Source organism: Anser anser (assembly GCF_964211835.1).
Source record: "Anser anser genome assembly, chromosome: 19".
NCBI lineage: Eukaryota > Metazoa > Chordata > Aves > Anseriformes > Anatidae > Anser > Anser anser.
In genome coordinates this window covers 7,115,585-7,132,788 of record NC_139740.1, presented here as the reverse complement: position 1 = coordinate 7,132,788, position 17,204 = coordinate 7,115,585, and the positions used below count along the sequence as shown (strand labels likewise).

Genomic DNA, 17,204 nt, shown 5'->3' with positions numbered 1-17,204 from the left:
AGCTGCTGCTAAGTAACAGGCTGCTGTGGTCAAAAAGCTGGGCTGTTTACTCTTTAGCCTAGGGCAGTACGTGTGTGCGAGTCCGTATTTGGAAGTGGAATCTTTAGAGATGCCTGGACGCTAAATGTGTTTACAGCCCAATCTTTTCAGTGTCTAAATGAGTATTTTTAGTAGCTGAAATAAAGTCTTCTTTTTGAAGGGAAAGGAAATAATAGAGTACTACCTGAAGCAGCTGGAGGAAGAAGGAATAACCTTTGTTCCTCGTTGGACTCCCCCCGTTGCATGTAAATTGGAGAGCAGCACGTCCCACACAAGACGGCCAGTTTCACCTGCTATTAATATACCAGACTCTGCCACAAAGGAGGGCTTGAACAATAAGGAGAACCTCAACACCTCAAGCAGCCCCTCCGAGCCTACAGCAGGAACACCCGATGGTATGGTTGTTTGCCTTGTTTTAGTGGGATTCTTTGTAATGTAGAGGCTCTTAGTGCAGTGCTGCTTCTCCTGGGCAGCTGAAAACTTACACGTCAGCTACTTGTTTGGTAACATATAAAGTTACTGCTTGCGAAGCAGTGACCTGTGAGAGAGCTTGAATAGCTGTTATCAGCTGGTCTTTTTAGTGAGTGAAGTTCAGAGGAGTGGAGAAACTTTTCTCTTTGCTGTTCATTAGGTTGCAAATCAGTAGCCTATTTCTTGCCCAGAAACTCAGGGGTGGGTGTAACTATAGAAATAATGGGGAGGGAATGGCTGAAGCTTCCCTGGTCACAGTCTTCTGATGTTATCATCTTTCCCCTGTCAGTAAGGGAATTTGGAAAAATTCTTGTACTGGAAGATTTAGGTCAAAGCTTCTTTAAGTATTTCCGGAAGAAGCATGCCCTATACTTGCTGTGAATAGACAAATCTGAATATACTGTGAAAATGCTTTTGCAAATGTCTGGTTTTACTCCTTTCTTAGTTGCAGAACGAAAATTAATCTTCCCAGTTTCACATTAAGATAGCTGTGTATGTTGCTTTGCTCATCTTTTCATTGATTCAAAGAAACCTTATTCAACTCTGCACAGAACTTCTCTGCCTCAGATATCAGCATATAAAATCATTTGCTGCTTTGACTCGGTCGCTTCAGGACCACTCTAATCACATGTTCATCTTCTTTTAGACAAGCTAGATGCAGACTACATCAAGCGGTATCTGGGTGACTTGACCCCAATGCAGGAAAGCTGCCTCATTCGACTGAGACAGTGGCTTCAGGAGACACACAAGGGCAAGGTAAGCTACTGTTGGTCTCTTGTGGCTCTATCTCAGTATGTGAGATGCAAGGTGGACCTCATAAAACATCACGCCAAACCTCACATGGCTAACTAGTTGTGGTAAGTGGCCTTCCATACTCAGAACAAAGTACCTAAATTAAGTCTTTACAGTGGTAATTGAATTTTATTGCTATTGTCCATCTGACTTTGCGTGCTGAGGTGCTTAAATGATTATTGTGACTGCCTCCTGTAAGGTCAAGAATCCAGCACAGGGGAATACCATCAGTTTTACAGGTCTTCCTCATTCTAGAACAACCTTATTTTTACATCTGTTTGTTTTGGCCAAACATATTCATATATATATATGTGCAAGGGAAGCAACATGGCCTGTTAAAACACTGAGAGCAAGTCTGAGGGTTTTCCAGTGGCTTGTGATTTGAGCATGTGTCTCAGTTTCCAGGCCTTCCTGTTACGTAGCAATGAAATACAGTCTGTGTTTCATCCCTAGATTCATTTAAATTGGCCTGAATTAGTATGGTCACACAAGTGTAAATCATTGTTAGAGTTCCTGGAATCTTTATATCCCTCAAATGAAGGTAGTTGCAATATGTGACAGGGTTTATGTTTTTATTGCAAGAAAGACTGATTTTCCTGAGTAACTTCCAGTGTTACATACCATCCTCTTGTGTTGGCACTAGGCTACACCTTTTTCAGCTTCTATTGTTCATTCTTTTCGCCTTGTTTCAGACCTTGAATACAAAGTTGTGTTGTTTGTTTTTTGTTTCATTTTTGTTTTTAATAGATCCCAAAGGATGAGCACATTTTAAGATTCCTGCGTGCCCGGGACTTCAACATTGATAAAGCAAGAGAGATCCTTTGCCAATCTTTGACATGGCGCAAGCAGCACCAGGTAGACTATATTTTAGACACTTGGAATCCTCCTCAAGTACTCCAGGATTACTATGCAGGAGGCTGGCATCACCATGACAAAGGTATGCTCTATCCTGTGGATACTGAACAGCCTTTTCATGTTCCGAATTAAAGGTGCTGGTTGTTCCTCTGTTAGCTAGAGCTGGCTAGAAAGCTGGGTAGAAGTTCTCAGTTATTGTGTACTAAACACATTAAAATTGATGTTGCCAGCTCCTTAGTTGGTGGCAGCATACTTTTAGGTCCTAATCTGTCTGACAAATACCAGCATATTTAACTCTGTGAAGAGCTCTGCTATGCCAGTAGCTTTAAAAAGTTGCACTTCTATACCGCTCTAAGATGCTTAGAAGGGTGTTATGCAAATACTGACTCTTCCCTTCCAGTGATTAAAAGATGTTTGTAAATAAGTGTAAATAAGTTGGATAAGTCTGCTGATGTCATAAGTGAATACTTATTTGTCATTACAATCAGCTTAATGATGAGAAGTGCCGAAAGACCAAATAGAGCAGGTTTATTTACGAAGGGAAGAAGCTTAGTTAAATTCACTTCGTATGGTGAGGCACAGCCAGATCTTTAAAACATGGATGAGTGTGCCTAATAAGCTCCCCTGTCCCTCAGCTTGCTTTATCGTGCAGTCGTCTTGTTGCTAATACATGCACAGAAATGAAACATTTTGGAATTCACTGCTTGAGGCAAGCTGGGCTCTTTAGATACGGAAATGGTCTCTTACTGTGAGCTATCTGTGTTCTGATTTAGTCCGTTCCCCACTAGGCACCATTGTTTCTGCGAGCTCTTCCTGTTACAAGGAAGAGGACAGGAAGCTGGCTGCGCTAGTGGCCAGGAGACAGGGAGGGCACAGCAGTTTAACTGCTGTAATGCTGACAAGCTTGAATGGCTCTTCCTGTTGCTGGGTTTGACTGAGAAAGTGGAAAATAACAATATGATTGTAAAGACCGTAGGGAAAAGGATTGTGAATCCTTTTTCCCTTTCTGTCCGTTCCTTGTCCTTACTTTCCAAAGACGACTTCTGTCAATAGCACATAGCAGGTTCCTGCCAGTGAGTAGAAGGGTGCAGAATGCAACAGAGTCTCATTTAATGTTTTTCTGGGAAGTTCTTCAGTCTTATTGTGAGCTTCATGAGCCCCTCTCTTCCCCCACAGTTCCTTTGGTCTCTTCTGTGCCATGCCCTCAAGTATAGCAGTTGTCACTAGTGGAAACAGAGAATTTCAAAACCGAACAATTCTCTATAATTTAAATTTTTGCAGTGGGTAGGTTCTTTTTTTAAACCCTCTATTCCAGTATTGCTCCTTTCATAAGCTCCTTTCCTCCCACATAAGCAAAATGTGCCAAACTGAAGCTGGCTGAATTTTGTATAGATTTTAGCACTAAAGCAAAGGCAGCAGTGGTATAAAGCGTGCTGTCTCAAATGAGCTGTTAATGCGAAAGAATAAAAGTTGTTATTTTGGCTTGCAGTTAGCATGGTTTTCTTTATATCCGAGTGGCTTTTAGTTTGTCAAGAGTGCTTCAGTCAAATGGTTATTTTAAATCACAAAGCTCAAATGAAAATAAAATATACAGTGAAAATGCAGCACTGTCCATTGAGACTTTCCTTCATGTGTCATTTGACTGGAGGAGGGTTAATGAACTATTTGGTTTTGCATGCATGTGCATCTGTGGGGGAGTGAGACCCGCAATGAACTTTAATAGCACTTTTTGTTCAGTGTTTCAGACGCTAAACAATACATTCCAAGATAAGAGTGTGCTGATGTTAAAATAATATTGTCTTTTAGACCATCTGATAAAATACAAAAGACTCCATGAACTTGCATATGAGGGTAGTGTCCTTGCGAAATAAATAACCTTGTTTGACTCTGCAAATCTTTTTTTTATTTTTAAATAGTGCATCCTGACAGGGTCTTTCCTTGTCTCCCAAAGGACTTGAGGATAATTTGCTATCTCTCTTTGCAGTTCTTGGAGGGAAGTGAAGCTAAGCAGACATCAGAATGGCAGAAGACATTTTATTTTATTTTATTTTTGTGTTTTAGCACATTAAGTTTTATAAGATGATAATTATTTAGCTTGTGTGCTAGAACAGGTGGAGTAAAGCTTAACAAATACATCACAGCTTTGGGAGGAGGATGGAAACTATTTCAGACAACTAGCTTCTATTATGCAGAACCAGAAATGCAAGCTTTCGTTCCCAGATTCACCTAATGCAGTTGTTAAGCTTAATGCCTTTGTATCCTGGGTCAGTGTCAGGATACCCTGGTGTGTGGCAAGAGTACTGCGGAAAGGCAAGTCTTTGAATGCAGAGGGTCATCTGAAGCTGGTATCTGGAGCAGAGTCTGTTCTCACCAGACTTAAACTGCATAAGTGAAGCTGCAGGCTGTGTGCCAGTTCCACATAATATGTAATGACATAGCTGAAAGGTGCGACTTCAGCAAATACCGCAGAAAGTGTGGGAGTTAACGCTTTGTTTCATTAACTCTCAGCACTTAGTGTAGCTACTTGCCCAAAAAGGGTCCTGTAAGCTATCTTGAACTTTCATCCTTTGTTGCAACTCTTTAGTTACGCTAATAGACTAAAGTTGTTCCTTTATCTTAGCTGTGCTGGAAGGTAAGCATAGTCCTGTGTCTTTAATTGTGTGTACCAAGATCTATAACTGTACTTGCTGAAGTCCTTTGGACTTTCCTTGTAGATAGGGTAGCTATTTTTGCATCAAGACATCTCCATTAAACTTCTGCAGTTCACATACAGGTAATCTTGTGGTGTAGCTGGACAAGGTAAAGATTATATTGCCATCTGTTCCAGTTACTCCCTCTTTCACCTGTACAGCGGAGTTTGAACTGACTATGATTTGTTTCCATTTGGATTTTTAGCATAAAGCAAGTTCACTCAATTTTATTTATTATTGTAAAAATAAGGGTTATGTTGATTTATTTTTTATTTTTTGTTATTCAGATGGTCGCCCGCTGTATGTGCTGAGATTGGGACAGATGGATACCAAAGGCTTAGTGCGAGCTCTTGGGGAAGAGGCCTTGCTTCGATATGTAAGTATTTTTGGAGCCAGCAAGTTGCTAACAATGTGATATTTTCATTTAGAAATTTCCTTCTCTGCCAGAACATTCATCACACTGGATATTTTGATGTACTCTGTGGCCGTCTGTTTTCGGTTTGAATACATCTGAAAGCTCCTGGTAGCTGGTCTTCTGCATTCTTTCCAACTGCAAACTGATGGCGGAAAGGCGTAGTTCTTGGCAGCTCCTGTCGTTGTTGGTTAGCATTTTCACAGATTCTTCTGCAGTTTGTGCACTGCTTTGAACTTCAGTCTCTGCATTTGTGCAGAAGAGAAAGTGCCATGTTCAGATTTTTCAAGCCTGTGTACCAAGGATAAAGATAACTTATTTTTAAAGAAAAAGTACTTTTTTGCAGTGTTGCCCTCTCTAAAGGCAGCACTCAGACTGTTATTGTGGATCTGCTCAGTTTCCAAGCAGAAAGCTGGCAGAATTCCAGGTTTTCAATAATTTTTTTTCCTCCAAGTAATGATGGTCGTGGCCGTAGTAACTACTAGGGGTTGAATTCTACTTTTTCTCTTCCAGTAGCTTTTCGAGGCACATATTAAGTTTTACTTGTTTGCCCTAGTTTTGTTTCAAGGTTACTTTCTATGACTGAAAGGGACTTTAATTTCTGAGTAAATAGGAAATCAAAGCTTAAAGGGATAGAAGTGTAGTGAGGTTTCTTGTCTGTATCATTCCTGGGTCTCAGTTTTCAAGAGGATCTTGTTTACATGTTCCAAGTTTTAAGGAAAGGCATATTTATTTTTCAGCAAGATCAACTGATGGGGTAAATATAGTGATTTCTAGTTCATTCTTTGGAAAAAGCTGATGCCAAGTTATCGGATAGAGCTCTCTATTCAAGATGAGGGATCTTAGATTTTTTTCTGTTTTTATTCTGTGTAATCTTTCTGAAAATCAGTCATTGTAAGTCTCTCGTAATACTTTTTTCGCTTTGAGCTTGTAGTTTTAATTAGGCTTCAGTTAAGAATGTTTTTTTCTTTATCCTACCTATTGAGTTTTAGATTCTTCTCTAAACAGCACGTTTTCTTGGACAGGTTCTTTCTATAAATGAAGAAGGACTGAGGCGATGTGAAGAGAACACAAAAGTATTTGGCAGACCAATAAGGTAAAATACATCAATTAGATCTCTTCAAGGATTACCAGGTGTCACTGTGGTGGGAGGGTAGGGGGTTTACAGGACAAAACATCGTGCAATATCACCCGGCTGAGGCCAATTTATTAAATAGACCAAGCAAAGGGTAGGGTGTGTGTCTCACGTGCAGATATAATCACAGTTACAGTTAACTGAGACCTCCCCCAATTACCACTTGAGTGAATTGGCATGGTCAAGCCTGAGGGAAACACAACACTTGCTCCAGCAGTCATGCCCGTAATGGTTCTACACGAAGTATTCTGTTTCTGCACACTGTTGGAAGTCTGCAAAGCAATGCAGCCCACTCCCCATCTCTGATTCTGGGGAATTTTATAGCCAGATGTTGGTACAGGCTGCCAGTAAGGTCAGGCTATGATAATATCACGGTGTAACCTTTCCAGTATTTTCAGGTATTGTTTTCATGTCACTTTTTGATCCATGGTCCATACCAAGGATCATTACTCTCAATTCTTGTTTGCATTTTTCTGTCAGCCACGATTCATTATATGCAGTTATTCAACTATTGATCAAGGTAAGGTTGTGAGGCTCCAGTGAAACCTACAGTTTAGTTTTCCACATGCTTGCATGACTTCATGTAAAGTTGAGCCAAAAATGGCTTGCTATCCCATCTTTAAGTCATTTTAGGGGTCACTTAGGAGAGCAGTAACTGCAAAGTGGATTTAAGGGTGTGGAATGAATGCAGGACTTGGCCCTGAAATGAAACTGTATTTCTTGAACTCTTTTCAATTTCTGACTCTCTCCCTTAATCTGTAAAGGTTCAGGGATGCATGGTATGTCTGCTTATCTTTTCTTGCTAAAGAACTTGCTGTGCTAGCTCTCAGTGAGAAATAAAATCCAAGAGGTAGGTTTCATGTGTATGACTGTGGACTTGTGCTGTCTACTGAATCTTCATTTGTAGAAGCAGTCCTGAAGGACTACATATTAAATGTTTAAAGTGAAACAAAGAAGTGCTTGCTGTTTCATAGAAACCTTGTGCATCGTTTCATGGATGCTGTCTGGTGCAGCACAGCTGTAAATCTTGAGTCCGTGCCCAGGGTGAGATGGAGCTTGGAAAATAACTAAAGCATATGCTGAATCTTGGTATTTAGTATTAAGAACACATCTGTTCCTATGGAAAAAGCTGCCCATCCTGAGATCTGATAACAGAATTAGCTTTGAGCTGTAATGGCACTCCTACTGTACTGTCTTAGTAGGAAATCAACACCCAGAATGTTAGATTATGTCATAGCAGCATGGCCACTTAGTTGATTTCCCAATAAAAGCAATGGTTTAACATTTGGGCTGACTGTTGACAGCACTGTGTATTGGCTTCATGTTAGCCTTCACCTGGAATTTGAAATGTCTGGGGAGATGTGCATGAGGTGCAAAGTGATCATTGCACATACTCTATAAGCATGATTGGCATGCTGTACAACATTTCCATCCTAAGAATTTAAAACTCCAGTGTGAACGGTTAGTACAAAACACAGAGGTAAACTAGAGGAAATCAAAGTATACGGTGGAGTCCACACATTTCAAATCACTGGATATGTGCATAAGACAGGAGAATTTTGATGCCACTGAGATTTTTTTTTTCCCTTTTCATCTCTCTGAAATTTAGCTCTTGGACCTGTCTAGTAGATCTAGAAGGCTTGAACATGCGGCATTTATGGCGACCTGGTGTCAAAGCATTGCTGAGAATCATTGAGGTGGTTGAAGCTAATTACCCTGAGACTTTGGGTCGTCTTCTTATCCTGAGAGCACCTCGAGTATTTCCAGTTCTTTGGACACTGGTATGTTTGTAATTCAAGGTCTTTCACAGCTCTCTCAGTACACTGCTACACACTCGTAGTTTGTAAAAGCACTTCAGAAATCAGACTTTATAAGCAGGAAATGTTAACGTTTGGGTATGTATCTTTTGTGGGATTCCTGGAATGGATTAAAAAACCGTACCTAAGAACTTGCTTATATAGTCGATTAATTTAGCTTCTTTATAACGTGAATTTTGCATAACAAGGATGGTAACACTTAATACAAACTGATCCTTCTAAATTTACTCAAGAAAAATTTGGGAACCTGATCTATTCTGTTTTTTTTTTCTTTGTTTATAGGTTAGTCCATTCATCGATGACAACACTAGAAAGAAATTCCTTATTTATGCTGGAAATGACTACCAGGGTCCTGGGGGACTGCTGGATTATATTGATAAAGAAATTATCCCTGATTTCCTTGGTGGAGAGTGCATGGTATGAATTTAAATTAGTGCATATAGCAACTTATTTGTGGATTTTATTTTTTTCCCCTCACTCCTCTGAACAAAGAAGCCTAGAAGCACAGAATGATACCTAGCAAAGACTGGGGTGCAGTCTTTTCTCTGCTATGTTTAATTTTGGGGGGAGCTATGACGCAGGATTCCAGGGTTGGCGTTTTCTTCTGGATGCACTTTCAAAGGAGAAATACAGTACTACTTTTACAGCAATTCTCAAATAACTAGCAAAATAGCTAGGCACAGTTAAAATGCACAGTGTCCGTTACCTGTCAAGTTAAAGCACATATGGTAGCACAGCAGTGAGCAAGAAGAGGATTGTGTTTCTCGATGCATTAAGGATGATCATAGAGCGGACCTTATGGATGACCGAGGTTGAAAAGCTTGGTGTACGGTGTTTCACTGTTTTCAGCAATCTCAGGGTGGCAGGAGGTTTTAGGCAGATTGAAGAATATAAACTGCTGTCTAAAAACCCCTTACTATTAAATATGCTACAAGTTTCCAAAATATTTTAAATCTTTGCCTTCATTTTTAAAGTATCTCCAATAATCCATAAACCATAAATCCATAAATGTAACTTTTAAACTCTTCAGTTTTGATGCTTGTTTTCTTGTTCTGTTGCTGTTGGTTCTGGTCAGAATTCAAAGGGAAGTCTTTGAAGAGGAGAACTGAATTATGAGCTTAGAGTCACAGCGGGTGACTAAACCATTGTGTTATCACAGTTCTCAAGCTTAGCATTTGTTGTGTGATACATAGGTGCCTGGAGCTGTGCGTGGTTCTGTTCTTTGCATCTTTCTGAAGGCATAAGATGCAGTAATAGATCCATCTTTCATTGCCTCTTTTTCATGGCAGCAAGATGAAAGGTTAGCAATATCCAATATGCTGGACTGTACCATTTGATGGTCTGCCCCACCCCCTGATTTCAAATGCTCTGGACATTCAGAAGCATCAGTGTTAAATTATCTTCACCAGTCTGATAGACCAGCAAGATCTCTGTTGTCACCATCAGTGACCGTGTGATACCAGTGATTCAGCATGTCAGAATGATACTGCTTGTCCCTGTAAGAGCTGTTTATTCTTATTCTCACTTAACTATGCATCTGTAGTGGTCTTAACTGTCCAAGAAAAGTTGATGGTCAAAAAAGATTCCCATGTACATGATCCCACTTGAAAGTATCTCATTCTGACTACCAGGCTTCATTGGCCAGCGTCATCACCAACTAATCAGAAGAGTGTGTGACCTAAAAGAACGTACTGATACCATGAGGAGCCTGAGGAAACAAGTGGCACATCTGCTAGTAGGGTTTAACAGACAGCTGGGACTCACACGTGTGATACATTGGGATCTGTGTTGCCCACAACAAACTGAAACGTTAGTTTTACTGTGTTGTACTGTAATTTCCCAATCCCTTGTCATGTACCTTAATAGCTGCATCCTGCCTAGACCATAGGCATCTATCAAATCCATCAATTTAACATCTCAATGGTAAAAAAGTTTTTTTCCCTTTGTAATGTTTCTGACTATGCAGACTTGCTGGTGCGACTGAGGTGTAGAAATGCAACTTAGTCATTTTCTGGAGCTTCCATTACAGTGACGCTTAGATTTTATTTTATTTTTTAACTCAGCTGTATTAAAATACGGTCATTTCAGGCTTGCTTTTTAAGCCCCTGTTACATTTTCTACATTAATTTCTGTATTATTCTTGAACACGTAACTAGTTCTGTTCAAATACAGCCTCATTATAATGGAGTACTGCTAGATGTTTTAGAATAGACGATGCGTTTATCTTCAGTGGGCTGCTTTATACAGCAGCAGTAACTTTCAACTGAGAGAGTTTGTACCATCTAATTCAGAGCTTGAGAAGCTGGCAAAATCCACTGCTTAAGTAAGCAAAAGTGAACGTTACCAGAAAGCAAATTGCTACAACACTTCCTGCTGGTCACAGACAATAACAGGGTTTTTTTCTTCTCTTCTTTACTTCTGGATGTTTGAACAAAACTGATTTCTCAAAGGTCCTTTCAGTTCTCTTATGTAGTTCAGTTCTTCTGCCCCAAACTTCTGCTGCCCCAAACACTTCTGTGGAACCTATTCCTGTAGACAGTTGTTGAACTTCATTGCTGGAGACTTCTTAAAAAAAATAAAAAGAAGTTTGCTTAGGGAAGTTGTGTAACCAGTTCCAGTACTCAGCTGAAGACAGCTGTAGCTTGAAAACTGTTAACTTCCTCACTGCAATATCCTTTCACCTGTTCGGGAACTTACCATATCTCCCCTCCATCTTAAGTCCTTGAATTTAGCTACGCCATTTCCTTTAGGTCTCTGCAGGCGATATTTTTTAGACTTTGAGTCACTATTGCCACTTTTCTCATGATCCTTAAGTGGCTCGTGTCTGTCTTCAGTATAGGGCATAGCATTCGCACAGTCATTTTCTGCAATAGTGGCTCTTGTGTATGAAGAAGATCTGTTCCTCTGGTGTCTGGGTCTGCAAACTCATGCAAACTAGATCACTTATTTTAGTAGCTTGTGTAAAATACATATATGTGATGCACAAGCTGTAAAATTGCTTTCAAATTCTGTTCGTATCTTATTCTTCAAAATACTTGCTGACTGTGAGTTTTTGTTTCTGCAACTAGCAGGCAGTATGACGGTGAGTGGATGTACAGAGGGGATACTTTTTAATGACTATTTATGCTTTCAGTGCGAAGTACCAGAGGGTGGGCTGGTTCCCAAGTCCCTCTACCGGACAGCAGAAGAGTTGGAAAATGAAGACATAAAGCTCTGGACTGAAACAATCTACCAGTCTGCAAGTGTCTTCAAAGGAGCTCCACATGAGGTATGATTGCAGCCTTACCCTTCTTTTCTTTCATCTCAACCCTCTGCTTTGGAGTCTGTCTCTTGGTCTGAAAATGGTTTAGAAGTTGATTGTTCAGTTGCTCTGCTTTCAGCTTGTTCTTTTATAGTTCTGATATATAACGATGCTTTAACAGCTGAAGTTTCTGACCATTTCTGGTATCATCTCGTCGCCCTTTAGAGAATATCATTGCTTAGATGGACATAGACTTCAGTGGAATGAATAACAAAGACAAATGATATTCTCCGAAGCAACTTGAGACCTTCTGAAGGTCATGTGTTAAAATAAGGACGCTCCATCAGGAGAAAAGTGATTTAGAATGATTTAGAAAAGATATTTAGAATGCCTTTTAATAGTCTAAATTAAGACCAGTAATACAAAGTTCTGTTCTTTTCTGGTAAGAGTTTCTGTCTTTAGTGAGCAAACTGCTGTTGTCTAATACAACTTCTCTCCTGTCTCAGGTTCTCATTCAGATTGTGGATGCTTCATCGGTGATCACATGGGATTTTGATGTGTGCAAAGGCGACATTGTTTTTAACATCTTTCATTCCAAGAGAGCCCCACAGCCTCCTAAAAAGGACTCTCTGGGAGCTCACAGTATTACATCTCCTGGTGGGAACAATGTCCAGCTGATAGACAAAGTCTGGCAATTGGGGCGTGATTACAGTATGGTGGAGTCTCCTCTTATCTGCAAAGAAGGGGAAAGCGTGCAGGTAAGCCCGCCAAATCCTTGTGTTGAGCAGATGGAAGCCAGCTCCAAAACTAGACGTTCTAATTCACAAATGTTATTGATGACTGAGTGGTGATTCAGCTCCGGATTGTCTGCTTGCTTTTGGCCGACATTTCAGCTTCTGTTCCTGGCTGCACGCTTCATGGAAAGGGGACAGTATTTACATGGGATCTGATGCGAGGGGAGGTTGCATCAGTCTGGTGGTGATAGGGAAGCTACCTGGAACACAGTGCGCGTGCAGAAAGTAGCAAGACATGCTATTTTCTGAAACAGTCTGTGTTTGAAGAATATCATAGTGTCTTACCTCAGTAAGGAGAAAAGTCTGGAATTTAAGATTGAGCTCTGTGTGTGTCTGTAACAGGCACGTTAGGGAGGTCCCTATGGCCAAGGGTCCTAAAAAGTTGTGGTTTTTTATGGCATTTGCAACTTCGTGGTTAATTATGAAATATGCTATTACGTGCAGCATGTTTACAATCACACTCTGCCACTGCTATTCTCTTTGACTTGAAATAAGAGTTGAACAGCCTTTGATAAAGGTATTCCTCTAAGTGATCTAGTTGGAAGTGTTAAACTTCAGAAATATGGGCAGTGACTTTTTGAACTGCTCTTTATCTGAAGCAGGACTCTTGACGGCCCTATTCACAGTCTCAAAGGACAGCCATTGAAGAAAAAAAATGGGAGAAAAGGTTATTGTTTTAAACAAGAACTTTGTACTTTCAGTGTCCATAAATCCTAGCCCTTGACACTGGAAAAAAGGAGGAGGAACCTCTGGTGTTCTGTTACAACTTTTATAAGTATATTGTGTGGGGAAAGCCCAGCTGAACAGCACTGCCAGTTGGCTGATGAGCTGCAATACTGGTATTGAGGAAAAAAACTGTGAGCATATAGGCAGTGTTTCTAAGCATGGAAAAGAAATTTCGACTCTACAAATCTTTGTGTTAACAAAGTTTATTTTCAATTTTGGCTGTGGCTGCATCTAGGGATCGCATGTGACCAGGTGGCCTGGCTTCTATATTCTCCAGTGGAAATTTCATAGCATGCCTGCCTGTGCTACAACCAACCTGCCTCGTGTGGATGATGTACTAGCATCTCTACAGGTCTCCTCTCACAAATGTAAAGTGATGTACTATACAGAAGTAATAGGATCTGAAGATTTCAGGTATGTCTAGCCAAGGGATCATAAAGGTCAGCCAGTGTAGAAGAACCTTTCTGATACAGGCTCTCCCTTGCTACACTTAGAATATCAAGCTAGCATCAAGTTCACTTAAATACAAGTAAATTGTAAGGACTTGTACTTTTTAATGGAGTGTCATTAGTTTATAAATAAAGCTAGATAACTATTTGTAGGCCTCAAAAAAAAAGTCCAACCAATATTGGCAATGGGGGCGACTAATGTCAAAAAGGGGTTAATTAGTTCTCATTCTAATCATCATTGGTTACTTTGCTCTTCTTTGAAAGTACTGTGCGGGTTGTAGGGCTTGGCAGGTCATCATGCAGAAATGGATGCAACTCAAAATGGAATTGAGTCAGTTCAGTTGTCTGCCAATCGATATACCTGCTGAAACTCAGTCTACTTGAATAGCACGTGGTTTTTGCAAGAAGGTTTTCTGGTGTCCCCATTATCTTATGTGGTAATGCAGGAAAGCATGTAAACCAAAGTTGTTATTTGCTTGTTTTTCAGTATGCAAAGAAATACTATGTATATACAATGCAGAAATCAAAGTCATTGTGTATTCTGAAGTGTAAAACTACTTTGTTTTTTATTGCAGAGGATCTATGACCAGCCTTGAATCAAGCCACAGTGGATTCTCCCAGCTCAGTGCTGCCACCACCTCTTCCAGCCAGTCCCATTCCAGCTCCATGATTTCCAGGTAGTGCCACAACAGATGAAAAGCAAATGGATGAGATGGCTGGACCCTCGTCTGTGGCAGCTGACTGCAATACAAGTGGCAATTGTGCAAAAAAAGAAAAAAAAAAAATCCTACCCCACAGAAAGCCTTTTATAGATAGTAAAGTAGCTGTTCAAATTTTAAACTTAGTGTTTTTGGTCCTTGTTAGATCCAACAGCTTGTCTCTTAACTCTAACCCTTTTTCCTAACTCAGCCATAAATATTTTTGCAAGTGTGCTTGCACAAATCCTAACTCTGAACACAAGGGCTCTCTTGGAAGGAAAAATGATCTGTACATCAGTTAAGATAATTTTTTTAATTGTATAAATGTTAAAAAAAAAAAAGCAAAAAAGAGAAAAACCCTACCAAAAATTCTCAATAGTGCATTAGAAATCAACTGCAAGTCTCCTGTCAGGACATTCCTTGCCATCTTATGAAATCCCCTGTGATCTTCCAGTGCTGCAAACTGTTCTCCCATTGCCACTAAGCGATGTCCGAGACAAAGAAAAGCAGTTGCCAGATACTTGACTTTGTGAGTCCATTTTTTTCAAGGCATGCCCACAGAGTTGTGGACAGGCTGTAAACACTAATACCTTTTGTATGAGCACATTTTTGGGGAATTTGAGCTCTGGGTATTGATGGGTTAAAGCAATTCATTCTTTCCTTGGATTTGTGCTTGAAGCACTGTGGAGAGAGAGGCAGAGAGCAGGCTCTCCCTCACTGATCCCGAACTGGCCTGAGGATTTGTTCCCAGTTCTGTGCTGAAGCTTCACTCCACTTTCTTAGTACACTCCCCATGAATTGATCTTGCTGCGACTTTGCTGTTACCAGGAATTTCTGCAGAGTTTAAGCTTGCTTCTTAAATCAGTCAAGAGGAGGTATGGCTTACATCCTTCCGGTGCACTTTTCAGTCCCTCTTGCCTCCTATCCTTCTCTGTGTATGTCAGAAATAGAGCACTTTAGTTCTAAGCAGCGGAAGCTTTAAAGCAGGCAGGGTGCATGGGGATCTTCACTCTAAGTGATACAGTAGAAGACACTCAAAGTGGTGCCTGCTCAGCGATTTTCACCATTGCTACTGCGAGTGATGAATTGCCATGTTGGATTTTGTCCCTATTCTACCCAGGCCCAAGCAATCCTACTTGAACTCTTTTTGTTGAAGTTGGTTCAGGTATTCTTCCACTTTGGGCCCTCTCTCCCAAGCACAGCAAAAGGCACAGAAGACTGAAGTGCTGAGCAAGGGGCTGTCAGCAGACAGCTACAAACCATACCTGGTAGTGGAGCCAAGATTTCAGTGTGGAATGCAGCAGGATTTGCGTTGTTTAGACCCTGCCTGGTTTGTCCGTTTTAGAGCTAAACTATCCATCTGGGCAAAAAGGAGCTTCTCTGCTGTGAAGTCCTTGCTAGAAAGCTGGACGGCCTCTATTAACTCTTAAGGAGTTAGCACTGTCGTGGTTAAGTGGTAGAGGAGCTTGCTAAGGTCTTGCTCTTTCAAAACAGAACTCGCTTAAGATACTGGATATCCTGCCTGAGGAAAGCTGGTTCAGTATAATTTTTATTTCTATTTTTTTATAACTGCAAAGCTTCCGAGAGGCAGGTTACTAATTTCTAACTAGAAGCACCTCGCCTGCAGGCCAGTTCTGGCTGCGGAACCTGGCAGATAGAGCTGACAAAGAAGTATTTTAGCAACAGATTCAGAGGTGTTGAGAGGCCAGTCTCCTTATACTGAACCGAGATGGTCAATTTTGTCCCTTTTAGACTTAGAAGTTGAAGATGGAGGTTAGACTGTCACCGAGTCTGCCAAAGTGTGCTGTTGTGTGAGACAGGCCACCGCTTCGGTGTCAAACAGCTCCCACCCAGTGTCTGCGCAGCAGACAGAACAGTATGCTGTGGTTCTGTTCGTAGGAGCTGTCTGTCTAGGAGGAACACAGCTTGCTGAAGAGGTGGTTTGATGCTTGATGTGCAGGAGCCAGAATTCCCAGGCTGAGGGAAGCGAGTGCAGCAGGTGGCACTGTGAGGCTAACAAAGACACTCACAGCTCTCTGCAAGTGGCACTTTCCATTTACCAAGCTGTGAGGGTTGAAGATGGTCCCCTTTCTTTCTTTCTTTCCTCTCTCTCCTCTCTCTCTCTCTCTCTCTCTCTCTCTCAGATGGCGATTTTGCTGACAACTGTAAGGAAACTGCTTCACTCAACACTCCATATCTCTCCAGAGGTGTCTGGCTTTGTAGACCTTTTTGTTGCAGTCACTTTCCAAGTCTGAAGATCTGTTTTGTTTTTCACTTGAGCTGGCTCAAAAGTGGCACTTCGGGTTTTTCCAGCTGTAAATCTTAACACTCCTTTTAGAGCTCAAAGCACATGACAGCACAAATAGCTGGGGGGGGATAAAATCCCAGAAAACCAGTAGTTTATCCTCCTCTAAGCAAAGTGCTCTGGCAATATGACTTGATCATTACAGTCTGACTAATTAATTTCCCATATCCTCGTCTTTTCTTGTGTGATATTATTGTTCTTCTTGCTTCTCTCAGCCAACGACTTCTGTTGGCTTTTTTCCTGTTACCAGTGTCCTTCTGCACTTACCTGTCTGTACTCATGAACTGCATATCAAATTCTGTAAATGTTTTGTATACATAATACCTCATTCTTGGTAATAAAACACAGATAGTCTTTAAAAGATTTTTTTATTGTTATCAATAATAAATGTGAACTGTTTGGAAAAAGGGGTCAGGCTCTTTATTCCATTCAGCTGGATGCAAAGCTTCCTGGTCGTTCAATGTGCTGTTACGGGAGACAGGAGGCTCTCTGTGTCTGTGGTGCAGCTTCAGCAAAGCAGCCTGCCTTTGTTGGGAATAGAAACCTGAGAAGTAAAAGGAAATGCGGTTTTAGGGGGAAAACTGCCCCTGTTGGGCACTTCCTTGTCACGTTACAACAAAACCTTATCATCCCAACAGTGCACATGTACGCAGGTGCACATGCTTTGTTTTTTACTAGTCTGTGAATAGCCAAAAGGAACAAAACACTGCTGGAAAAGTCTTCAGGTAGCCCTAAAAGAGAAAGGGTTTTCATGCTTTTACAGATTATATGATGACTTTA

At 40.8% G+C, this 17,204-nt stretch overlaps 1 protein-coding gene across 1 annotated transcript in view; it reads left to right on the top strand.

Annotated features, from left to right (window-relative positions):
• SEC14L1 (SEC14 like lipid binding 1) overlaps positions 1 to 16,831 on the top strand; it is a 43,918-nt gene extending 27,087 nt beyond the window's left edge. The window contains exons 6-16 of the mRNA XM_083804942.1: positions 200 to 434; positions 1,157 to 1,266; positions 2,050 to 2,239; positions 5,135 to 5,223; positions 6,285 to 6,355; positions 8,004 to 8,175; positions 8,494 to 8,628; positions 11,345 to 11,479; positions 11,959 to 12,210; positions 13,208 to 13,386; positions 13,997 to 16,831. Coding sequence (XP_083661068.1) covers positions 200 to 434; positions 1,157 to 1,266; positions 2,050 to 2,239; positions 5,135 to 5,223; positions 6,285 to 6,355; positions 8,004 to 8,175; positions 8,494 to 8,628; positions 11,345 to 11,479; positions 11,959 to 12,210; positions 13,208 to 13,386; positions 13,997 to 14,102 — 1,674 coding nt within the window. The 3' untranslated portion in view covers positions 14,103 to 16,831. The remainder of the gene's footprint in view (positions 1 to 199; positions 435 to 1,156; positions 1,267 to 2,049; positions 2,240 to 5,134; positions 5,224 to 6,284; positions 6,356 to 8,003; positions 8,176 to 8,493; positions 8,629 to 11,344; positions 11,480 to 11,958; positions 12,211 to 13,207; positions 13,387 to 13,996) is intronic.
• Positions 16,832 to 17,204: the final 373 nt, after the last annotated feature.